This window comes from Phragmites australis, chromosome 22, assembly GCF_958298935.1.
Source record: "Phragmites australis chromosome 22, lpPhrAust1.1, whole genome shotgun sequence".
NCBI lineage: Eukaryota > Viridiplantae > Streptophyta > Magnoliopsida > Poales > Poaceae > Phragmites > Phragmites australis.
The window spans coordinates 23,053,340-23,078,949 of NC_084942.1; the positions used below are offsets into that span (position 1 = coordinate 23,053,340).

General features: G+C 42.1%; 1 protein-coding gene across 2 annotated transcripts; it reads left to right on the forward strand.

Annotated features, from left to right (window-relative positions):
• The first annotated feature begins 15,002 nt into the window (after positions 1 to 15,002).
• Positions 15,003 to 23,930, forward strand: LOC133904670 (serine/threonine-protein phosphatase BSL2 homolog). Of its 2 annotated transcripts, none has more exons than XM_062346135.1 (21): positions 15,003 to 15,696; positions 16,549 to 16,609; positions 16,788 to 16,866; positions 16,956 to 17,032; positions 17,113 to 17,207; positions 17,308 to 17,407; positions 18,008 to 18,077; positions 18,706 to 18,807; positions 18,901 to 18,982; positions 19,427 to 19,606; positions 20,029 to 20,296; positions 20,417 to 20,657; positions 20,822 to 20,992; positions 21,200 to 21,438; positions 21,948 to 22,032; positions 22,132 to 22,230; positions 22,316 to 22,515; positions 22,606 to 22,681; positions 22,764 to 22,899; positions 22,987 to 23,126; positions 23,217 to 23,930. In XM_062346135.1, exons 1-21 carry the CDS (start codon positions 15,318 to 15,320, stop codon positions 23,301 to 23,303), a joined length of 2,967 nt encoding a protein of 988 aa, XP_062202119.1. In that variant the 5' UTR covers positions 15,003 to 15,317; the 3' UTR covers positions 23,304 to 23,930. The 2 variants fall into 2 exon arrangements, with proteins under 2 accessions (XP_062202119.1, XP_062202118.1); XM_062346134.1 differs by having other exon boundaries at positions 15,004 to 15,696; positions 20,414 to 20,657.
• Positions 23,931 to 25,610: the final 1,680 nt, after the last annotated feature.

The following is a 25,610-nucleotide window of genomic DNA, read 5'->3' on the forward strand; positions in this document are numbered from 1 at the left end:
AATTTATTACAGACGAAAAAACTCTATCTGTAACATAGCTATACAAATCGTCTATGTGTATGAAGTGTCATAAATAGTTTTTTTAAAACTTTATATGATACTATTTTCGAAAGGAAAAATATAGATTTTTGGATGTAGAAAAAGTAAAAAAAAAATCTTCTCACATCCCGGCCATGTCGTCACAAGTAAGGCAATATTTCACGCAGGTGTGGTTTGTGGGCATCGAAGGTGTGATATCTGGCCTTGCGCGTAGATTCTTTATCATCTCACATGTAAACTATTGTTGCAATGTGATATTTTACCTTTTGGCTTTTGTTAGCTAAAACTTTGGATAATTATTTGGGTATCTAAATGACTTCGAATGAAAAGGTTATAAACTGCCAAATTGTAGATTTCGTCGAGAGCAACAATTTTCATACAAATTTTTTTCATCTTTTGGTGCAATTTGGAAATTCATAAATATTTACATTACAAACATAAACAGTTTTCATAAAAAATTGTCCGTGTTCATCAGTGAGATAATGACATTTTTTATAAATAACCATATGTATTCATGAGTGCCAATGGAGGTCTTTGCGGCATGCTGATGACGTCGGTTGGCGTGGAAGAAGCGGCTCTAGGTCTGCGTGGCGATGGTGGTGCTCGGCTCTGGCAGCGAGGATGCACGATGTAACGACGATTTCACCAGCCACCACGAACAACGCCCTAGACATGCACATAACAACATGACAGAGGAATGACAAAAAAACTAAAAATAGATAACTGATATAACCGTATTTTCTAAAATAGATAAAATATCGACGTATTTATAAATCTAACATATATATTCGACACCTTAAATACCGAAAAATCGATTCTGATAACTAAGGTACCGAAAACTCCTGTATTTGCCACCTCACGCCGGCCCCGCTCACATCGCGTCAAGTCAGTGCTTTTGGTGTGACGGTCGCGTCGTTTCACTTTTATCGCTTTTTTTAACCCACGTGCTGCCGTGTTTCGCTATAAAATATGAGTGGATTGATTTTGTAGCACAATTTAGTTTTATCAAGGCACAAAAGAATAAAGAAAGAAAGGAACTGAATGAGTGAGTATGTGTAAATTTGTTGCAACGTAATTTTGTCAATATTTTATTGTTTATTTAATATATTTGTGTAGGTAACTTTTTAGTGAAATAACATCGAGAGGATACAAAATCTAATTTGTTGAATAATAAAAGTTGTGAAGTACGATTATCATATAACCCGGTGTAGACGTTACGTACACTGATAAACATTACATGTGATATGAGGTTTTTCGTCGTTGCGCGAATGGATCATACGGTACACCTAAAGACTAACTTAATAGCGTGCCGCTGCTAAAACAAATATATCTTAGGGAATGAAAATAGACCGAGTTACAATATATCCTCTCTATTGAGTGCATTTAGGATATTTGACATTTTGCAGGGCATCGTGGCCCTCCCCTTTAGCACGACGGGCCCTCTCCCGCTTCTTTTCTCTCTCTGCTTCACGTGTCTCAACGGCGGCGCGCTCCTTGACTGTCTTCCTAATACGTTTCTCCTCCTAACGCTTGAGTTGTAGTTCCTCCTATTGTTGCTCGTACTCATAGCGTTCGTACACTTCCCTCCTCCACCGTATGCTCATGTCGACTCACCGCTTTTGGTGTGTATTTTGCTCCATATCCAGTCATTCTGTGAAGTCATAGATAGATGGAAGAGACTGCATAAATGAAACAAGAGGGTAGATTAGTAATGCAATGTATGAAATCGTACAAAAAGTGCCACATTAGTGATATACGTCGCTATACCGGTGGGTACTCGTACAGTCTATGTCGAAACTTGTCGTACTGGTAGTTGGCATATATGAAGAAGCGTATGCCATAGGTATAGGGGATGTCCTGAGACTCGCGAAGGATATAAGGATCGCTACAAAAGCACATCAGCGATTCGACCCCTTGTGGGATGAAAATCCCATAATATTTTTTGGGTGGGCTTAGTGGAGCTAAGTAAGACATTGCAGTTGAGAGAGATGAGGAATGAGTGGTCTATCTATGGATGAGGGTGAGGTTATTTATGTTGGCTGGGGCTGGTGCATGGACTGAGTGCATGGACTTGGCTGGGGGTTGGAGTATAGGATTCCCTGTGAAAGCTGAAAAAGTTATAGCATTGACACTTAGCAGAGATTCCCTGTGAAAGCTGTTGCTTGGTGTGGTCGTGTCATTTTGCAAAAGTTCAACAATGAATTAATGTTGCCTCTGCATAGAGGTATAGAATCCTACGAAAGCATTCCCTGTGAAAGCTGTTGATTTTGAGTGGGTGTAGAAGTAACATATATCCCTTTGATCTTAATTCAAAGTCGAAACCTACTTTAAGCATTCATCCTAAAGCAAGCACAACCCGTGGTTGAATGGTTCATACAATTGTATTATTGATTTTAGAGTTGCAATTAATGTTAGTTCACGAGGTGCTTGTGATATCTTTCATATGTTGAAAAGAATTATGCTTGAATAGTACATTAATATAATAAACTTACCATCACATTGATTAGACAAATAGTTTATAAACAAAATAAATAGTCATGCCTGTCATGTGCATAGTTCGTGGTGCATAGATGTTGAATACTTAGATTATATCAAGATGCCGGAGGAAAATGGCGACACAAATTAGCAAAAGAATGCCAGTTGTGTCAATTAATGCTATCAGAGTAATATGATTGTCATCTCCGAGGTGGTAATAAGAAGTTGTAAGGATGGGTACCAGCAAATCCACCATCATTTTTAGGGTTATTAATGTCCTCCAGTTCGCACATCCTGAGATACGTTTGACGCTGCTCGTGCAAGAGAGCCCTAAGGTCCTCAGTGGTTATATGTTGGAGCGGAGCAGTTAACGTAGAACAAAAGGGTCTTACATGTAATTTAGCCACGGCTTGGATTAGGTTACTCTCCTTGAAGGGATCATCATTCCTTTCACGCATAACCTGTAATGAGGCATTAAGTGCTATATGGATCGTTGTAGGTGTCAATGGAAAACCTGTACCAAAGCATGAATCCCTGATTATTTATTGACCATTCACTACAACGTTATAGCTCTGTACCAAAGCATGAATCCCTGATTATTTAAGAAACATTAAACAAATATTAAATATCATAATTATTTGAAAAATATTACATAAATTGTGTGTCAGAATTATTTGACAAACATTACATAAACTAAAAATAATTAAATTAATAATATAGTAAATAATACGTAGTAGGAATGACTACGATAATAAAGTCAATAATACATGTGTCGTTAACAAGTACAAGTGCACCGAACAACTGCACTAATGACTCAACGACGATGATGTCGCACGCAATCTCCAGGAGTGTACGCGTTTGGTGGGTGTGTGGCCCTCATCCTAGCGGCCTATGCTGGCCCTTGCCTCGTGTTACATTGCTCGTCATCATCAACGTCCTGCCCTGTGGGACCCCCATCGAACATGTATCCCGCCCCGCTAACTCTGTTCTTCATGTACAATAAAAAAGGATCCTCATGTGGCAGTGTGGACGCCCCTAAAATGTGCTCTGATGGAGTTCAGTGTGCAAAAGGCTCACCCTACTAGTGCCACTGTGAACCCCAGGTGCATTAGGATATTGTGGGTACTATGCACTAAGGAGCTCGATGAAGCTGGCGGCCTACATTGCAGCAGCCCAGTTAAAATCATGTGTGCCACTCCAGTTAGGTGTCTGTTGTGTGCAGTCAACGACGTCTTCGTGATGAGTCGATGCTGTAGGCGGAGGTGTCAGCGTAGCTTGAGGAGGTTGTGTCTACTACGGGGCCTATGAACCCAGTGTACACTGCTCGGGTGCAAGAGCCTGCATGCACTCCTCGCGGTGCTCCGGAGTAAAAGGTGCCTCTTACGACTATGCCCAAACGGGTTCGTCAAGCACAGTATGAGTCCATGGCTAGTAGGTTATACCCCTCGAATGCGAGACACAACTACCTAGACCACATATAGCGGACATGAAGCAGCACCCTCTCGTTCTCATGTAGTACCGGAGAGGGTTCCGATCCCTCTGCGTTGATGGTCCACTTGCTTCCCCACAAGCTTGCTCCGCCTATGTATACATCCCGTACGTCTCTTCAGTCTGTATAAGATGAAGGTCATGTCAGTAATACAGAGGTTTAACCAATAAAAATTGTTATATAAGTACCACAACGATTACCACAACATGAAGAAGACGGCATGATCCTCAGGGAAGGGTCTGGGGCCTGGCTCTATAAGTCCGCTGAGTAAGGTGGCACGCGTGTGCGGATGGTACCATGAAAGGTACTCCCAGTATGTGGTGTCATCGTATTGTCTAGCAGGAATGATGACATCCACCGCGGCTGACTCCGTCCACCTATGTAGGTGCTCAGCATTCACGGATGCCCAATCCAGCATGCCTCCGCCCACTGTGCGCTCCTCCTTTACATGAACAAAATAGTTATAATTTATTAACATAGATCACCAAAGGTACTAATGCTACCTGCAATAACATACTTACTCGTGCGCCCGACTGGCATCTCGTGGGAGAGGTACTGGCACCACCTGTCAGTACCCGAGTTGCCTCTGTACACGCTCAAGAGAATATACTTCCACGTTGTTCATATACAACAAGAAGCATTTGATCATCCATAAGTCTGAGTCACACCAACAATATGATACGATGAGCCCTCCAATCGCAATTTCGACCACTCGTGTCATACGCCATGGATCCCACTCCATGAGATCGGCGCTAAGGATGTCTAAATCACTGATCACCCGGGAGTAACTATCATAGTCTTGTTGCTGGCTCCATCTTAACCTGGCATGCATCCACCGATACCTCATCATAGGCCTTAGGCCATGGCCAAGGGCTTCCCTTTAGGGCCCAGATTTCCGTCGTGAAGGTATTTTCGTTCCCTTCAGCGCTCCAACGGTTTCCTTTCACGGTTCCCATCACGAAGGGATTCTCAAGGTCATTTCTTTTAGGACACGATTTTCTCTCCTTTCCCTTCGTGACTCCCCTCGAAGGGAAGCTGTTGGAGATGAGAGAAAATAAAGGAAATGAGAACGGGGAAGAGAATCGGGAAGGGAACGAAATGAAGTTAATATTTATATTATCTACAATACCATCAGTAATGGGGACTAGATAGTAGCTCTTCAGCACCCAAGGCCGACAAACTAGGAGCTACTCCCAGCTCCATAACTGTAAGAGGTGTAGGTAATCTGTATATGATCTCCTCTTCTTTGATCGCTAGGTTGCATCACATAATTCTCTGTATGTGGTATCAAGCACAACAAATCTCCGACTGTAAGATATCAGCTCATAAGGATGTGATACGAGCTGACTCAATAACCATACAATATGGGGGGACGGCATAATCATCTGCTGTGTTACAGAACATAATGCCTCCCAACAGGACGTACAAGTACACCTCATAGTGCTGTAAAACTGTAGCCTCATTCGCATGCGGTGAGCATGGACTGAACGGTGGTAGATGTGAGAAATAGTGACATCTTGAGAGGGGGGTGAATTAGTACACTTAGAAACCTAAACCAAATTGCCTCCAAAACTTCACAAGATAAACCTATCTCAATTTCTATCTAAATGTGCTCTAAGTTTATCTTAGTGTATTTACTCTGCCACTTAAGAGGATTACTATCTCGTGGTAAATTGCAAGTATATAAATACAGAAACGTAAATAAGGTAGAGAGACAAACTCGATATAAGGGATTTTTATCTCGTGGTATCGATGGTATGAATGCCACCCCTAGTCCACGTTGGAGCACCACAAAGGATATGCTCCTGGTCGTCAAATCTCTTGTGGTCACGGCTCTTGAGCTACCAAGTCACTAAGATAAGGTCTCAAGTACGATGAGCCACCAAGCCATGAAGACAAAGTCTCACCACTAGCCTATCTACCGGTCACTTGTTGCCATGATCACTTAAGAGCTTGAGCCACTAAGGCAAGAGTCTCCGCATCCCTGTACACGTGTCTTGTTATCGCTCCACACCAAATCAGAGGGTCAACAAGCTTGCCGACGAGTTACCAAGACTCTAAGATGTTGGCGTATCTCCTAGTATAAGTTAGGATCACTCCTTGATCCCCTATCAAAGTTGCAGTACTTAGCTACAACTCTCTCTAAGATTATAAGCACTAATCACTCTCTAATCTTATATTTAATTGTCTCCGATGATCACTTTAAACACTTTAGTGGCTTGAATGTCTTCTCAATTGTCTATGAGGTTCGTTGAACTCCAGCAGCGTGCCACACCTTCAAATGACTGAGTGGAGGGGTATTTATGACCTCAAACCTGCCAATTAGTTGTTGCCCCAACGACACTGCTCCAAACTTTCTGTGAACACCGAACTATTTTTTATTGTTCTCACCAAATTATTCAGTGTAATACCAAACTAATTTTGATGTGAGCACCAGATTATCCGGTCAGGCAAATTTCAGCAGAACAACGTTATGTATTTTAGGCATAACTTTCGTTACGAACTCTGATTTTTATGATCTTAGAATCTATAGAAAGCTTGTGAAGAGCTCTACAAGAATATATAGAAATCCATCCCATTTGACCACATCAAAATTCATGGAACAAGTCCAGTTCATTCCCCTCTTTGTTCTGATTTCAGTGACTTCTCTTTTGTTGCAGCCATGAGCCATACTAAAGCATATACTTGACAAACATGTTAGTCCTATTGACTATGTTATCTTTAATAACTAAAATTACATACATACCCTAAAGATGTTCCACTACAATATTCCTAAGGACATGTTCGTTACAATCTCTCCTTTCTGTGATTGATGACAACACAACCAAAACAAGTGGTAAATAGTAAATAATACCATTTGTAAAGAATACATGACCATACCACAATGCTTGGATACATATTATTACTATTTAGTACCTCTATTATTGTGGCTCCCTCTTTCTCCATTGTCACTATCTCTCTTGATCGACTCATGCATGAGCTTCTTTCCCTTTGTAAATCTAGGTGTCTTATGTTGCTTCTTGTATCTTCTTCTCTCTTTTATCAACTTTGGTATTCCTAGACATCTTGTATCTTGCTTTTTGCTTTGGTCATCAAATTTTTTCCCCTTTGTCAATAATCTCCAAAAGGACTAAAAACATTGAACTCAAGGGAAGACATTAGAGCACATGGAAGAGAGATTCATAAATCATGACATAATAAAATGATACTAATAGAAAGGATATCACTTGTAATAATATCACTTGATGGAATACAATTCAAAAATATGGTACTAATTGGAAATAAAGCATAGGGATCACAATTCATGAAACTCACATAATATTATTTAAACTTCCCTATATGTGTGTATACATATGATAAGAAAGAGCCATATGCACAACTAGACAACATGATAGGGAATTTAAGTTATATTATGCATGGAGATAGATTAAATAAACATAAAAATTGATAATGATACCAATTGAAACCTTTAAGCATTGCATACCTCTGAAAACTTGTAGATTATTTCATGAGACTACAAAAGATACAACTTGCAACACATATTAGTCTCAAAATCATGACCTACAGGATATACTCCCCTTAAATGTGTGCATGCAAGTGTTGAATACTTGTGAGAGAGATGCGCTTATCATGGACAACAATGGAGAATTTATCATATAGATTGGACTCATGATGCACAAAGAATATCACATGTAAGGAAATACCATAAAAAGAGCATATATCTAATAAACCATGTAGGTTCCTCATAAAAGAGAGAAACACAAGCAACCTAGCTGTGAGAAACCGTCCAAATAATATTCTAATTAATCACCAGGAGGATCATTATTCATAATCACAACCTCGATAATTAAGCAGAATATCATCCCAGTAGTCCCGGCATGTGTTTTGTGCCCAAGATCGGAACACATGTCTTTCCAACATGTACATCACAACAAAGCTTAAGAAAGAGCGAGTAATTAATATTATATTGCAAGTTCTTAAGCATGCAACAAGTTATCACAATTTACAGTAAAAGAGAGTTAGGAAGAGACTAAAACCTGCTCAACTCCTAACCAGCAAAAGAACTAAGTAGCGGAAGACTAAAAGCTATACAACAAAAGGGGGAGAGAGCCATATGTCCTTAGGCTCCATCACAAAAGTACGACCACTCAGAGTAGGATGCACTACTCTTGCCCACCACTTGCATCAACGGGCACGAAGTAGCCAAACACCGTCCCCTCCTCGCCGATCTATGAACCTGCATCAACTTAAGGGCAGCACCCTGAGTACGAAGGTACTCGCAAGACTTACACAATATGGGTATATAATATCCCGACTCTAAGGATTATGCATTGAGTTGTTAGCAAGAATATAAACATGCAGTTAAGTTAATTAAAGTGGTAAGCAACTGTTGGTGACACAGGAACCAGGGGTCCCCGTGTCTCGAGGCCAGATCAGCAGTTTGCCACGTGGCGCCCTCCCGCGAGGATCATCTCCGCGAGGTACGAGAAGATTAAGTCTCGGGAGAGGGTGCTCGGGGCCATGAACAGTGGTCCCCGAGTACCCGAGTTCCCCGATGATCCGAGAAGACCAAGTGCCGGGAAGAGAGTGCTCGGGGCCGTGAATAGTGGCCCCCGAGCACCCAAGTCCCCCGACGACCAGAAAAGCCGAGTACCGGGAAGGGTGTGCTCGGGGCTGCGAATAGTGACCCCCGAGCACCCGAGTACCCCGAGGACCCAAGGAAGTTAGTTCCGGGAGAGAGTGCTCGGGGCCGTGAGCAGTGGCCCCCGAGCACTCGGTTCCCCGAGTACCAAGAAAGGGTATATCCGGGAGAGAGTGCTCGGGGCTGTGAATAGTGACCACCGAGCACTCGGTTCCCCGACGGCCTCAGAAGTTCTTCGCCAGTGGCCCCCACAGAGGTCCAGCGGTGAGGTGTCAACCAGTGAAAGGCCTGATACTGCATTTAAGAGGGTGCGTGGCCTATCACTTCCAACTGCTCCTACCACACTCGGTGTCAGTCCCTGCCACAGCCTGACAGGGAGGTGTGGGGACATTTAATGCACGGGTCCCATCCCGCGGCATCCGGCGCGCCTCGGGATAGCATCGCAAGGCCCAAGGCGCCCCGCCTGCCACCCTGCTGTGTCAGGCGTACAAGACCGAACGGGCACGCCGGGCCGTTTAGTGGCTGCCCGGTGGGCCCTCTCCGCGGCGCCCGTTGCAGAACGACATCATGATGAATAAGACCGGACGGGGGCGTGTATTCAACCCTCCTCGTCACTTCGTGCAGCAGCCCATAATAGTTGCTTTCTATTTATGGTGCCTCGGACTCGCTACCGCCGGTGAGTATTTAAGGCGGGGCGGGCTCCCCGGAGAAGACAGGTAACAGAAGTTAAAGGTCTCTCGGACAAGGAGGAAGCCGAGGAAGAAGACAGGTCCAGTACAAGCACAGAAGCGGAGATCACCGAAGAACAAGGAGCCCGAAACTCTAGGATAGACAAATATTCTTGTAACCAGCAATATCTCTGAGAGACATTCCCAGAGCATTCATAGCATACACACCAAGAGTAGGGTATTACGCTCAGTGCGGTCCGAACCTGTCTAAAAATCCCTCCAGTGCATTTGCTGTATTCGGCACCCGATCATTCTATTCCACCTGCCATTGCATTTACGCACATTTATTTCACCCGCGAAACAGATTCAGAATCATTCCCCCGGATGAATCTCAAAAGGGGTCCCTCCGGATCCCTGCTTTAGAGTTCACCCTCCGACAGCAACCTAGACATATGTGTGAGCAACTAACTTAACCAACATATATGAAATTACCCTGTAACTACCAATTGATCATATGAAACTGTAACCACAATAGTATCAATGTATAACAAATGCCATCTCGACCACCTCCCACATATTCGAACCACAAACCACATATCCGAACCATATAACCGAACCAACCACGAGAACTCTACGACCGGGTGCAAATGAAACAATAGCATACTCATGACCGAGAGCGCGGCAGTTCAAACTGTTTATACACCCTGCGGGGGATACTCCTGGATCCACACGACACGAGGACTATACGGCTTGTGCCACCCGCTAAAGTGCACACAACAGGGTACCCGTGACAACCTTTCCCAACCAGCCCCAACCGTGTGGGGCATGCATCGCTCGGCTCGACGATACTAGAACTACTTTTGGAGCAAACTAGTACCGCTTACAAGCTCGTCCGCTCACACCGTCGATATTCACGCCCACAAAGCCACCGCTGCGAAGGTATTCGGCTCGCCTTACCATTAGATCGGCATGTGGTGAGTAAGGTAAGTGCTAAAGCCAACTACCCCGACGATCGGCCTTAAACGATGCAAGCAGCCTACGGTGTCCGGGTTCCCTTCCTGAACTACCCTCAGACTTTTCTTGAGGGCAGATGACACCCTAACACCGCCCACATCTCGTCTCATACTCACCACTCAACCAACCATAACAACCTCAACCATGTATTTGTGCGACAAAAGTATATCCTATGCTCGCGAACAACGAAAAACGCTGTCGTTCGACTTCTACCGAAAGACCTAAGCATGGCTAAGCATATAAGTCGAACTTGTACCTAGATATAACATCATCTCAAAGCTACATGGAACATGGATGAACAAGCCATCAAGGTAGAAGAATGCAATTGGCGTAGGTTCTACCCATTTGTTCCCGACATCGACTCCCTATACATGCAAATATATACATAAGCATAATTTATCAATATTTAGACTTCATTCAATTCAACTGACATGGTGCAATATGTTAGATGCTTGCCTTGATGCGCTGGCTCACAAAGGTGGGGTGCCTCCGAATCGTCGGTTCGACGTTCTCTAAAAAGAATAATGCGTGCAATGCCATAAATATGGATGAAATACAACAATACATGCCATAAGATGCGCAAAATATGTTAAAAATGCAAACATGCGAGATAGAATAAAATTAGGACTCAAACCAATTTGAAAAGTTGCCGAAAGTGCGAAACCTCCGGAGAATTCTCCGAAACCTCCGGACATATGCGGAACATCCGGACATTGCGCAACTCAGGCAGTTTTGAATTGTTACGAGCTTTTCGTGCAAAACTGCGGGACGTTCTCCGTAATAAATATGAAAAGTCATATCGTATCTGGTAAACAAAGTACATCTAATAAAATAACTACTTAGATGTATATACGATACACAACTAATTACGCCTCTTAGTAAATAATAAATAAATTAACAATGCAAATTAAATATTACTATACTTAACATGCTAAATATTTAAGTAATTCATAATGCTAATTAAATTATCAATATTGAATTCAAATGAAATATTTAATATTGAATTAAAATATTAATTAAATTAACATGAAAGTTCTATTGACCAAATATTTAATCTCATTATAAATTGACTTCAAAACTATTTTGAAAGCTAGTTTTGCTAACTTTGTTTACACCACATTTACACTTACAGAAGTTAGAATCATCAGCATGCCACTCTTATTTCGGCTGACCATCTCCTTTTTACAGTGACTACTACTATGCCTATAATTTTTAGCAAAATTTTACTGCTCATATTTAACAATACACTATTAACTTATTCATAGATTTCTTTATGCTGAGTGAGCTGGAGAGAGAAATGGACTAATCTATGGTGAGTAGAAGACATTGAAAACATTGCTCTATTTGACTTCATAGCTACTTCTTTTCTTTAACTAAGGGCAGGAGTTCTTGTGCGCACCACTATTTTAATAGATTGAATTAAAATACTAATTAGACAGACGCACGCCACTATTAATTAAAAAGTCAATTTGATAATATTTTGGTGTATTGTGATTTTTATCAAATATTTTTGTCCAACCTAAGTTTTTTGAATCTTCTTGAAAATTATTTTTTATCTTTTACCTTTTTTCTTTCTTTTCTCTCTCTTTCCTCTCATTGCACTGACACCATACTTCCACCTATAGCAGTGGCGGACCCAGGGCCCGACGACCCTGGGCACCCGCCCGGGCTCCGCCTCGATCCACCTCTATATCTCTATATAGGCTATAAAGAAATTCGTGACTTCGACCGATCAAATTTTGGACAAAGCCTAGCCTGCACGGGCACCGCCTGTATCCAGCCCAGGCTCCCTGAAATCCCTGGATCCGCCACTAACCTATAGAGAGCACACATGCACTAGGCCACCATCCCACGTCACCACTAGCACAAAGTGCCATCACTAGGCCATCATGTTATTAAACTAATTAAATAATCTAATTACACTAACTAATCAAATTCACGCTAATTACTATTATACAATCTATTTAATCTAACTAAGAAAACAATTACTATTATACAAATTCACGCTAATTACTATTATACAAATTCACACTAATTACTATTACACTAATTAAGCAAATAATCAAACTAAGCAAATAATTATACAAATGTAATTGAACAGATTAAACAATCTACTTACTCTAATTACTATTATTGTTGCAAGTATTAATTAAATACAAAATTTAAGTACTTACTGTAACTCGCGCTACTGCTCCTCCTCGTCTCGGGCTAATTCTCCTCTCCTCGCGCTGCTGCTACTCCTCACCTCGCGCTGCTTCTTCCTTTAACGCGCTGCTGCTTCTCCTCTCCTCTCCTCCCTTGCTCGCACTGCTCGTCTGCTCTCTGATCACGCTACAGCTCCTTATAGCGAAATACGACAGCGTGCTCACATTTTATAGTGAAACACAACAGCTGAATATAGAGAGTTTTCGGCACCTGAGGTGCTGAATACGGTGAATTGTGCCGTATTCAACACCTTAGATGCCAAATACAGGAGTTTTCAGTACCTCAAGTATCAGAATCTATTTTTCAGTGTTTGAGGTGCTGAATACATGTGCTAGATTTACAAATGCACCAATATGTTGTCTATTTTATCAAATACAGTTACATCTATCGCCTATTTTTAGATTTTTCCCGAGGTCGGCGTGGTTCCGACAACGAGGAGGCTCGACGCGATGGCGTCTTCCCTTTCGGGAATTGGATTAAAATATAATATTCCCCGATATTGAGGATTTGATAATTCAATAAATAAGGATTTACAATACGGTATATCTTAAAGACATATCACCATTGTACACATGTCCTATATCCGATACAGTAGGGTTTTATAAATATCGTGAGGTAAATAAGGCATATGCAGATATTACATGCAGTTCATTATATTGTATGCAAAAACCATCATCAGATTAGGAAGTAGTCATCAAGATTTTCGGAAGTAATACACACAGAGAATCTGAATATGGTACATCTCCTTGACTCGACTAGGGCATACCAGTTCTAGAGGCCGATGCGGACCAAGGCATTGAAGGAGTTAGGGGCGAACAAGGGCCCACGATCAGCCATGTCAAGGGTGGATGAGGCCCGGAGCAGGGTGGCTGGGTAGTTGAGGGCTTGGTCGGTGAAGCTGGCCGTACTGTGCACGGTCGCACAAAGCTGGGCCGTAGGGTGGACGTGGCGTTGGGGATGGAGTGGCAGATGGGCGACTGGCGATTGGGGAGTATTGGTGTGGTGACTAGGACTGGAGTAGGGAATTAGGGATAACCTGTCGTGTGTGGCGGTTGGGGTAGAGAAGATTGAACGAGAAAATCCTAAGGGATAGCTTGCTAGTTTATATACTAAAAATGAATTGGGCTCACATATCAAATGCGTGGAGTGAGTATACGGGCATAGCAGGAACGAGTAAGACTATTTCATATTTATCTCTCTATACCCGTTGGATTTAACATCAAACCTGCACCCAGGCCCATAGGTAAAGAATACATCTCAAACTACACATGTTAAGGTTTTTACCCTGTGGACATGTGGGTCAAATGTGCTCATTACCATCCATAGCGTCAGCTTAACCAAGTGTGTCTCTATCGGGCCATCTGGGGCTCTGGGCGGTGGCTGACGGGCAGACGGGGTGAGGAGGAAGTGGGGAACCCTAAACCTTGAGCTGGGCTAGATTCACTAAGGAATCAGTGAGGATTGATGAAGTCTTAAGTTTGTGCTGTACTGGACAGGTCACCGAGCCACTCGTGAGTTAGTTTAGGCTCGACTTATTTGACCACCAAGCTGAAAAGATAACTCGAGCTCGGCTCATTTAACCACCGAGGTGATTTAAGTCGAACTTGAGTTGGCTCACAAGCCTCAGGCTCTGTTTAAGCCCTAAATGCATGTGACCTTTGCAACTATTCCACGTATTCACATGTCCACAACCTTATTCGCTTGCAAGTAACAAGTCTCGTTACAGAGCACCTCTTCAAGATAGCTGCAAATGTGCGGGCCCCAAGTTGTTTTAGGGTCTGGTCGAACGATTTTGTTTGAGGACTTGCATGCTGAGAGATCTTAGGTAGGGTTTTGAATTTTTTTAACATGAGTGGATAAAATCTAATTTGCTGCAGTCATGCTCTTGAGATAATACTCCTAGTATAATTGCATTCCGGAGCAATGGAACAGTAGCACTGTGATGGATGGGGGAAATGACCGTGTTGACATTCGTCTCGTATAAATTCGCGAAATAGAGTTGGCATAAAACCCAATAAATAAAAGAAATAGCATTCAGGGCTAAAAACAGATCACATTCTAAAAACTAGATTAACATTTACACACACTATAGGTATATTTGGTTCGAGTGTAATATTGTAACATTGTCACGCTAGATTTTTAAGCAACTGTTTAGTTAACTCATCACATTTTATTAGTCCTCTGATCCACAAGTTATACATTCAATTTTTTATTAACTTTGCTATACTTTTAACTAAAAATTTATTAACCATAGTTTTTAGACAAACTATATATAACTAACTCAAGCTCTTCGTAAATAAAAACTGCTACGGAATAAGATAAAAGCCGAGGGCCAAATTGAAAAGCCACCAGACAAAACCAACCCCGCAAAAATTCCCTCTCCCCCTGTCCGTCCTCCACTTGTCATCTTTCCCCGAGCTTTCCTACTTCACTCCCCGAGCTCCGCTTGTATTCCCGTTCCCACCCCTCCCACCACCTCATCCTCACCGCCACTCGCAATTCTCGAATCTCCCAGGGGCCTCTCCGCTTACCTCCCCTTCTCGCGATCCCATAGCCTTGGCCCGAACTCGGCTCGTCGCGAAGCGCCACCACGCCGCTGGCGAGCGGTGAAGCTTAGTAGGGTTAGCTCAGGGGATGGCGGCCTCGCTGCCGCCGCTAGCTCCACCGTCTCCTAGGGCGGCGGCTGTTTGAGGTTGAGCCCGTGCGCGCGCGTGGGGGATCCCGTGTTCAGCTCGCCAAACCCTAGGCGCAGGAGGAGGCGGGTCGGGCGGGCGGGCGGGCAGCGATGGACGTGGACGCGCGCATGGCGACGGAGTCGGACTCCGACTCGGACGCCGCGGCGGCGCGGTCCGGCAGCGGGTCAGGGTCCGGGAGTGAGACCCCCTCGGCGTCCCCGTCGGCGCCTGGGACGCCCACGGCCGCGGGCGCGTCCCCGGGAGCGGTGCCAAGACCGGCGCCGGGTTACACGGTGGTGAACGCGGCGATGGACAAGACGGAGGACGGGCCCGGATGCCGGTGCGGGCACACGCTCACGGCGGTGCCGGCCGTCGGGGAGGAGGGCTCGCCGGGGTACGTGGGCACGCGGTTGATACTCTTCGGCGGTGCCACCGCGCTCGAGGGCAACTCCGCCACGCCGCCCTCGTCTGCTGGGAGTGCCGGGATACGTAAGCCCTTTTCAACCTGAGTTGCTCTTGTTTGAGATGGTTTGGTGGATGGTGTAGGGTGCTGCTTTGTAGCTGGTGTCGATGAGAGCCAAATTTTGAAGAAGATTGGATAAGTACGGAATCATTTCGTAGTTAATCTTGCTTTGGAGCCAAACTGAAATTGGGATAGAATTTTTTGTTCCGCGTAGAAACTAGAGAAATTGTGGCTTTAGTGTTTCGGCATCTCATTCAGAGGTGGAGTTCAGTGTATTGGCTGTTGGGTGGTCTTGCTTGCTAGTTTAGGCGGGATTAGGTTGAAATCGAATACCGACAGTAATTTAAAGTACTGCCAGGTTTGGATAGTAATTACTAGTGGGAAGTCAAGGCGCTATATCATTTGTAACTCATGTGTGCAGGCTGTTGCTTGGAGGTCACGTGTGGTGCCTCTATATGGGTTGAGGGTCAAACTTAAGTTATGTTGAATAATTATACTCTAGTACTTTTGGTGCAGTTACGTTGTGGTGAATTCTTGCCTTGAGAATAAGCAGGTCTTTACGGTTCTTTTGAATGCCCATCTTTGTTGTCAGCTTGTTGCCCTAGAATTATGATCATGTGTTAACAGAAATGTTCAATGCCTTCATACTGGAATGTTTATATGAACTTGTGATGTAGTCGGACTGTATGGAGTTCTATTGGACACCCTAGAGTAAGCTGTAAGCAGTTATTAACTTGCTGTAATGAATTGCTCAAAACCATATTGGAAATGTTGGAGGACCTTAGCCAGTGTTCAAATAGATTTTTATCTCCTTCAGATGCAAAAGTCGACAATTTTTTACATAACAATCATTTCCTTATCGATGTTCTTGATCACAGGTCTTGCTGGTGCGACCGCTGATGTCCATTGTTACGACTTGTTATCAAATAAGTGGAGCAGGTACAGTCTTCTAGAAAATGTCTTAATTCCCTGCGATGTGCTGCTTGGATGCTATGTCTTAGTTTTTTTCCCTTCTAAGTTTGTTAGATCCCATGCCCATTTCTTGGTAGCATGTTGTTCATCTTAGTGGCAATTAGTAGTTCTGTTTGACCACAGGTCCACAACACATTTTTTCCAGGCTTACTCCGCTTGGTGAACCTCCGTCACCAAGAGCTGCCCATGTAGCGACTGCTGTTGGAACCATGGTGGTCATTCAGGTGTTTATATTAGCTGTGCCAGTTTTGTTGTCAGCCAAGTGCTGATGCAACAGCAAATATCATCTCTTCCTCGCTGTTTTGCTATTCAGGGTGGAATAGGCCCTGCAGGTTTATCTGCTGAGGACCTTCATGTTCTGGATCTCACACACCGACCGCGATGGCACAGGTGGTTGTTATTCTACTGTGATTTGAATTTAGAATTTACATCCACTGCTACCTGCTGAGGATTCTCTGGCTTGCGCATAGAGTGGTGGTTCAAGGACCCGGTCCTGGTCCACGGTACGGACATGCGATGGCCTTGGTTGGGCAGCGATTCTTATTGACAGTTGGTGGCAATGATGGTAGGAAATTGCTTATGTCTCTACCAAGGCTAGATTGTAGCTACTTGCAGATTGTTCTATACTAACTGATGTTAATGATAAGAACACATCAATATTTCAGGAAAGCGGCCCCTGGCAGATGTATGGGCCCTTGATACTGCGGCTAAACCATATGAATGGAGAAAACTTGAACCAGAAGGTGAAGGGCCACAACCATGCATGTAAGTTTAAAGTATCCAAATAATAATGACGAAGCATTTGCCTTTTGGATACTAGTTAAATTAATTAGTTGGAAACACTTCTGATGTCGACTTGAAACCTTGTAATGCTGCTGCTCTATACATTAATGAGCTAACTTTTGATTCACGCTGCCTTGCCTTCATAATTTCTAATACAGCTCTCAATAATGAATTTTTTTCCTTTTCGTACTATCATATTCAGCATCCTGTTCTGGCACCATTAGGCTTGGTTTATTACTGCAGTGCTCTTTTTGTGGTCTGGCAATTATTTTTTTAATAAGTGGCAGGGGGGACCCTTGGTCTGGCAATTATGGAAAATCTTGGTCACATCAGCTCAATATTATTGTTGTATCTTACTTCTTACATAGCAGTTGGCGATCATGTTTTGTCAACTCTATTTGTTTGACAAGTACTGCACATCTGACTAAATGGAACCTTTTGCTACCTATAGTCCACAACGAGTTATTTGCTGCAGCGGAACATGTGCACTCAAATTTCACCTTTTTCCATAAGTTGCTGGAAGTAGATGTAGTCCCCCCTGTGTATACTCCCATTAACTGTAGTATGTGCAATGTTGCTCAGGTATGCAACTGCAAGTGCCCGTTCTGATGGTCTTCTTTTGCTTTGTGGTGGAAGGGATGCCAATAGTGTGGTAAGTTTCATGCTATTTGTGGGTGCAACTTCTACTGGAGTCTGTAGCAAATTTTGTGGATTGCCGATTAGGCATATTTGGTTATTTGACAATTTATGATTTTATTCTATTAGGTCTATATGGTATGAAATTTGCCTATCTCAGTTTTAAGAGTTGAAGCTACCTTAAGTTATATGAGGGATCATATAGCATTTTTGGTAACTGGATAAATGATAGCAAGAAGCATTGCATGTTATTGCCAGTACTGCACTCTTTTTCCTCTTGGTCTTGTTACATCTGTATCTTTGTGCCATAGGATGAGTGGGTTCATCATGATCTTCAAGTGTACATAATCCATAAGGGTATGCTTTAGTCAATTCACTTGCAAAATAATGTCCTATAATGAACTTTAGACCAGGCCAAAAAATCCTAGTCATGTGGGCTGGAAACTGAATCAAGATCCAATTGATTAGCATGTTACTAGTGAATTGAAATAAAGACCTAGATGGATCTTTCTGTAATACACTAGATTTTGGAGTGGCAGTGGCCCGTGTCTAATGTCTTTTATAATTTACTCCAAGCATACTTGTCACAGATAATGAAATTCTTTTGTCTTTTTGTGTGTGTGTGTGGGGGCTCTGATCTCCAGCCCCTATCAAGTGCGTATGGTCTTGCAAAACATAGAGATGGGCGCTGGGAGTGGGCAATTGCCCCTGGTGTCTCTCCCTCACCTAGATACCAACATGCAGCTGTAAGTTTTCAACTTATTTGGCCCCTCAGTTTCACAGAATTGTTTAATTTTGAGATGATCTAGTTGTAATGCTATTTTCTTTTGTTGCTTTAGGTTTTCGTCAATGCACGGCTTCATGTATCAGGAGGGGCTCTTGGAGGTGGTCGCATGGTAGAAGACTCCTCAAGCGTTGCAGGTTCCATTTTATAGAACTTTGAAGTTACTATCGTTTGGCTTGCACAATTTCCTGGTGCACAATTCACGGGACATCATTTAAGAAAATTATCCCATTTTTGTGGCAAGTCAATATTTGGATCTCAGTTTCTCTGGAAGTTGTTAGCAGAAAGGTGATCTATAAATAATTACTTTATTTTACTAAGCTCAACCTGGTATTGTTTCTCGTTGCTAAATTGCTCATTTGTCGCTCAATGGTTTTCACTTATAACTGATCAGTAAATAACAATATATATGCTGTTACTTGTTTTATGTGCAATGCAAAATATCCTTTACATGGTCTGTGGAAAATACCAGAACATGGTCAATACTTTCAGCATTAACCACTTGGTCTTGTACGTAAGAGTATATCTCTGTTTCCATGTTTATCAACATTCTTAGTTTCTGTGCCATGTCACCTTTTCAGTGTTGGACACTGCTTCTGGAGTTTGGTGCGATACCAAATCAGTAGTTACAACTCCAATGACAGGAAGATACAGTGCGGATGCAGCAGGGGGTGATGCTTCTGTAGAGCTTACACTACGGTGCAGGCATGCAGCTGCTGCAGTTGGTGATTTGATATTTATTTATGGAGGTTTACGAGGAGGTAACACTCTTCAGTCTCTTAGCTTGTCTGATTTCTGACATCAAGTATCATACGTCTCCTTTTTATTGCCCTGTGGTCCTGTTTTGCTCCTAAGTCCATTTTTAGGGAGAAATTTGGATTTCTCTTGTTGGGAAGAGATTAGGTATTTAGGATATCAAGTGATCAGCACAACCATAATTAGAATTTTACTATGGTTGTTAGTGCACAAAAAGGCTCTTTAGGAGTTCAGGGCTCATGTTTAATGCATTCCTAGTTTTCATTAGTACTATACTATTGCTATCTCCTATTCTGGTGGAAAGAAACTCGTCAGAGCTAACTGTTAACTTGTGGAACCTCATTTCTGATATTTCTTTCAGTCTTAGATAGCATATGTTTATTCTCTTTTGTCCGTTGGTTATAAATTTCATGCAATTGCTCCACAGGTGTGCTGCTAGATGACCTCCTAGTTGCTGAAGATCTCGCTGCTGCTGAAACAACAAGCACAGCTAACCATGCAGCTGCAGTTGCTGCGTCCACAAACATACAAAGAGAACCTGATATATATGCGTACAATGATGAACAATCAGGACAAACGGCTATAGAAACAACCTCTGATGGATCTGTTGTTCTTGGAACTCCAGTTGCTCCTCCTGTCAATGGGGACATGTACACTGATATTAGCCCTGAGAATGCCATTATCCAGGGACAAAGGTTTGGATCTTTTATCTTCCAGACCTGTACTGACAGTTTTTCTATGCATGTTTTATTAGTCTGTTAAATAGAAACTTCTATGATTGAAATGGGTGTTCCAAACTTTTTTCTGCACAGGAGATTGAGCAAAGGTGTCGATTATTTGGTTGAAGCAGCAGCTGCAGAGGCTGAGGCAATCAGCGCTACTTTAGCTGCTGTAAAGGCCAGGCAACTTAATGGGGAGGTAGAGCATTCACCTGACAGGGAGCAGTCTCCAGATGCAACACCAAGTGGCAAGCAAAATTCAAGCCTCATAAAACCAGATCCTGCCCTTTCGAACAGTTTGACACCACCTCCTGGGGTTCGGTTACACCATAGAGCCGTGAGTTTAAAATGCAATTAATTTTGCTGACCTGTTAATTCTCTATTTGATTTTTTACTCTATTCTTGATTAGGCAGTTGATGTATTTTTATCTTAGAAGCTGTCTTGCGAATAACCTAGCTCTAGTTGTTTCATGGCATATTGAGCATCTTTTGGTCTTGTAGGTTGTGGTAGCAGCAGAAACCGGAGGTGCCTTAGGTGGCATGGTTAGACAACTCTCAATTGACCAGTTTGAAAACGAAGGAAGAAGGGTCATCTATGGCACCCCTGAGAATGCAACTGCGGCTAGGAAATTACTGGATCGACAAATATCTATTAATAGTGTGCCCAAAAAGGTATTCTACTATGTATAAGTTAGGTTATCTATCAAAAACAACATGGGCTGGAAATACTTGTAAATTAAAGAGTTATCATTACAAAAGTTGCATGGTCTTTTGCCAAAAATCAAGTACTTCACATGATGACGGTTGTCTTTAGATGAAAATTACTTTGTTACTTTGCTAAGTACTCACATAGTTCTATTATGTGACTCAATTATCCAGGTAATTGCATCTCTTCTGAAACCTCGTGGTTGGAAGCCCCCTGTGCGAAGGCAGTTCTTTCTTGACTGTAATGAGATTGCAGATCTTTGTGATAGTGCTGAAAGAATATTTTCAAGTGAACCAACTATCTTACAGCTTAAAGCTCCCATTAAGATATTTGGTGATCTGCATGGTCAGTTTGGTGATCTCATGCGCTTATTTGATGAGTATGGTGCTCCTTCAACAGCAGGAGACATTGCGTGAGTATTTTTGTGATTTTGGATTACCCTTATTCAGTTTTGGATTTGACTGTTATTATTTCTGATGCCAAGACTCCCTGAACACTTATCCATAAAAAGATACTAGGAAACTTGATCTTAAGTTGAAGCTTTCCATTTACTATGGCCCTGTTTGACATAGCTTATTAGCAGCTTCTGCTTCTCAGAAGCAATAAGCTATGCCAAATAGGCTGAGCTTATGTTGGCTTTTGAAAAGCTAATAAGCTGGCTTCTGATGAAATGAACTAAAAGCTAATAAATTGGGTGAGAGTGGCTTTTCTGAAAAGCTATATTGAGAGCCTAAAAATTAAGCCTATAAACTAACAGCTTTTCTCAGAAGCCATAAACAGCTTTTCGGAAAAGCAACTTTTTAGCAAAAGTCAGTTTCAGCTATGCCAAACAGGGCCTATGATACATTCTCCTAATATTTTTGTAGCTGGTGACCTTAGTTCATCTGTACTTTTTTTAATAATAATAAAAAAACTTTGCAGTTACATTGATTATCTCTTCTTGGGAGATTATGTGGATCGTGGTCAGCATAGTTTGGAGACTATCACTCTTCTCCTTGCACTGAAGGTAATAATTACTAAGCTGCGAGCATACATTGAAGCAGTGCTTTTTCACCAGGCATTTTATTAACGAAAATAATAACATGAAGCTTACTGTATAATTCAGGTTGAATATCCTCATAATGTGCATTTAATTCGAGGGAATCATGAGGCCGCAGATATCAATGCTCTGTTTGGGTTCCGAATAGAGTGCATAGAGCGAATGGTAATGAGCTTGTCCTTCAATCTTGCATTCCTCCACATGCCTGCATTCTATTTTTGTTTACATAAATGTTATTTTCCAATAAAAGGGTGAGCGGGATGGAATCTGGACCTGGCACCGCATGAACAGGTTATTTAATTGGCTTCCTTTGACTGCACTAATAGAAAAGAAAATAATTTGTATGCATGGTGGTATTGGTCGGTCCATCAACCATGTAGAGCAAATTGAGACTCTTCAAAGGCCAATTACCATGGAAGCAGGCTCGGTTGTTCTGATGGATCTTCTATGGTGAGCATTTCAACAGCTACTGTCAGATTATTATTATTGCAAGATCCTTGTTTATCTTTTGTTGATGTCTTGATTTAATTTTGTTTTTAGGTCTGATCCAACTGAGAATGATAGCGTAGAAGGACTCAGACCAAATGCACGGGGCCCTGGTCTTGTTACCTTTGGGGTCAGTATTTTCTGTTCCTCCAGCTCTTTTCTTCCTGTTGGTCCCTGTGGTTTTATGAAATTAATGTGCATTGTTACCACAGCCCGATAGAGTTATGGAGTTCTGCAACAACAATGACCTTCAGTTGATCGTGCGAGCACATGAGTGTGTGATGGATGGCTTTGAGCGTTTCGCTCAAGGTCACCTGATCACTCTTTTCTCAGCAACAAATTATTGCGGTAAGGATATGCTATCATGTGACTCATTTCCGGTCTTCTCTTGCAGCTGGATTGTCCAGTTGTTTAGTTAACATCGTATGCGAACAGGCACAGCAAACAATGCAGGTGCAATCTTAGTTCTTGGAAGGGATCTTGTGGTTGTTCCAAAACTCATTCATCCTTTGCCGCCTGCCATTACATCACCTGAGATCTCTCCGGAGCATCATATTGAGGACACATGGATGCAGGTAACACTGCTTTATATAAGATACTGGCGTGTTCGTGGTAGCCAGCACTGCTCTTTATCCACATCTAACACCATCTTTGGTTAAAATCAGGAGTTGAACGCCAACAGACCGGCAACTCCAACCAGGGGCCGCCCTCAAGCGCCCAACAACGACCGGGGTTCTCTTGCTTGGATATAGTAGCTAAGCCATATGCGGCAACAATCCATTTCTAGTCCCCATCAGTGGCTTCTGGCCATATATTGATCCGTTCTGCGCACAGGCAGGTGGTCTGTTGTGCTCCAAGCACATGCTAGCCGAAAACAATGGCAAAAGAATGTTCAGGGAGCAAAGCTAAGCTCTCTGAAGATGAAAGCCAGAGAAGCTTCACCAATCACCACCGACAGCGCTCTCCAAATTCTTTCCCCAAACAATAGAAGTAGAAGAACAGAACCGATTATTTGTTTATTGGAGGGTCTTGCCATCGATCGCGTGTACATACACAGATGCCAGCAGATAGGCGGGACGAGTGTTTTTTTGTCAACCGATTGGAGGATCAAAAGAGATGGTGTTTTTGTACTAGGTATTCTTTCCCTGTGTCTAGATTTTTGTCAAGTTGCGAAATATGGAGCGTCGAAATGTTGCAGTTGAACTTATCTGACGATGATCCGTCTGTCAGCTTTTGTATAATAGTTCTCCCCTGTTGGTCTTAGCAGTTAGCACACCTCCCTCCCATTGTAATTTCTGTCTCTGGTCCTGATGTGTGCGATATTATTATTTTTTCTGTCCAAAGTTTTGGGTAATGAACCGGGTTGGTGATTTGGTTTATTGGAGCAACATTATATTGTTTGATTTTTTAAATGATTATATTGCTCGATTTTGAGATTTACCTAATGTTCATTTTGGTGTCTTAGACGGTAGAACGTGTGTAACGAAACTAGTTTAATTCTAAACCGCGTCTCTATAGATACTGGGATTGGCTGTAAAGTGCAGTTTTTTTACCACATGTATATGTACCTGCATGTCGCATGTACGGTGCATGTATACCTGGAGTTGCTCTCTGATTGGCTATACAAAGTTATACATAGGAATAAGGTTGTCTTGAAAAATGCTTTTGCAGTATTCTTTTGCCTTCTGTTAGTCTTCTACGATTTGATTATGCATTTTGGGAAGTGAAGTCTGAAAAAAATAACTAGGGATTGTCACATCTGGTTTTAAGTCCAAATTAAATATAAACTATATATATATATATATATATATATATATATATATATATATATATATATATAGTGATGTCATAAGTAAAATAATAGAATAGTATCATTAACTTAAACGTACTTTTGATCTTATAAAGGGACTAGCGAGGGTCAAAAAGTAAAGACATTATAACAGAACTAAGTGTAGCTTTTATCTTCAACTAGACGACTCCATAGGCAATCGACGGAGAACACACGCTAGAACACGCCATCTTCTGTGTGAAATCTTCAAAATCTTCTTCGACTGAGCAACAATGTTTAAGAAGTGTGGAAAAGTATGACATGTGGGCCAATAACAAGAATGACTTTATCCATGGGTTTATTTGCATAAATACCATTTTTAGTAGTAAAATAGTTGTAAAAGTAACATATTTACTATATAAAAAATCTTTTAAAACTTGAGTCAAGGTTCCAACCATATTGCTCCTCATCTAAGGTTCCATCCACCTCTATCCAAAAACCTAAGATCGAATCACAGTTTTCACCACTGCGATCCACTCAAACCAACCAAAGATCATCCAAACTATTCAAAACCACCCGACTAATCATGTGAGGAGTTCATGCCGCTCATGACTATGAGCATGGCTGATATATTAGTTTTCACTCTGTAGAGATTATACACTTTACCCACAAGACGTGTCTTCCTGTTTTATTGAGTACCCATTGGCCGACGGATGAATCTTATACGTTTCCGAGGTACACCCTTCCATCCCCGTACCACCAAATGATCTTCACAATGGTAAAAGAATAGTGAATTACTAGGCTAGGCTTTTTACATACCTGACTTGTGGTTGTACTATTTTCATGGGTGGTCGCTCCGTGAACTGGTCCTTAACATGGTCTAGGTAAAGACCGCCATCAATCAATATAAGGAGATAATTACCCAATTATCCGAATAGCTAATCGTCTTGCTTGGAACACATCCATAGGCCAACAACTATGCCAACTTGGCCAGACCCCACTTTCTAAAGTATTTTACCAACATTAACACCATGTTCCACATCATTAAACAATTTATCAACCTATGTTACCCATGAATAAGCACAACTAAACACATTCTACCCATAACATGATAAACATTCTACCCATGACATGATAAGCATTCTAAGGTTACATGGAATATTGTGAAAATACTAGCAAACACTAATCATAGAATATCATATTTGACCAGCATAAAAGTTATAAAACAAAATTTTTATAAAAATAGAAGCAAGTTGTTCAAAAACACTTGCCTTCTTGCTCAGCGGGCTCC

Bases quoted from the DNA above. Each gene is read 5' to 3' on its own strand.
- LOC133904670 (XM_062346134.1), top strand. From the start codon at position 15,318: ATGGACGTGGACGCGCGCATGGCGACGGAGTCGGACTCCGACTCGGAC. The intron at 16,867-16,955 runs GTGTTTATATTA...TTTGCTATTCAG, and splicing joins GAACCATGGTGGTCATTCAG to GGTGGAATAGGCCCTGCAGG. The intron at 18,808-18,900 runs GTAAGTTTTCAA...TTGTTGCTTTAG, and splicing joins CTAGATACCAACATGCAGCT to GTTTTCGTCAATGCACGGCT.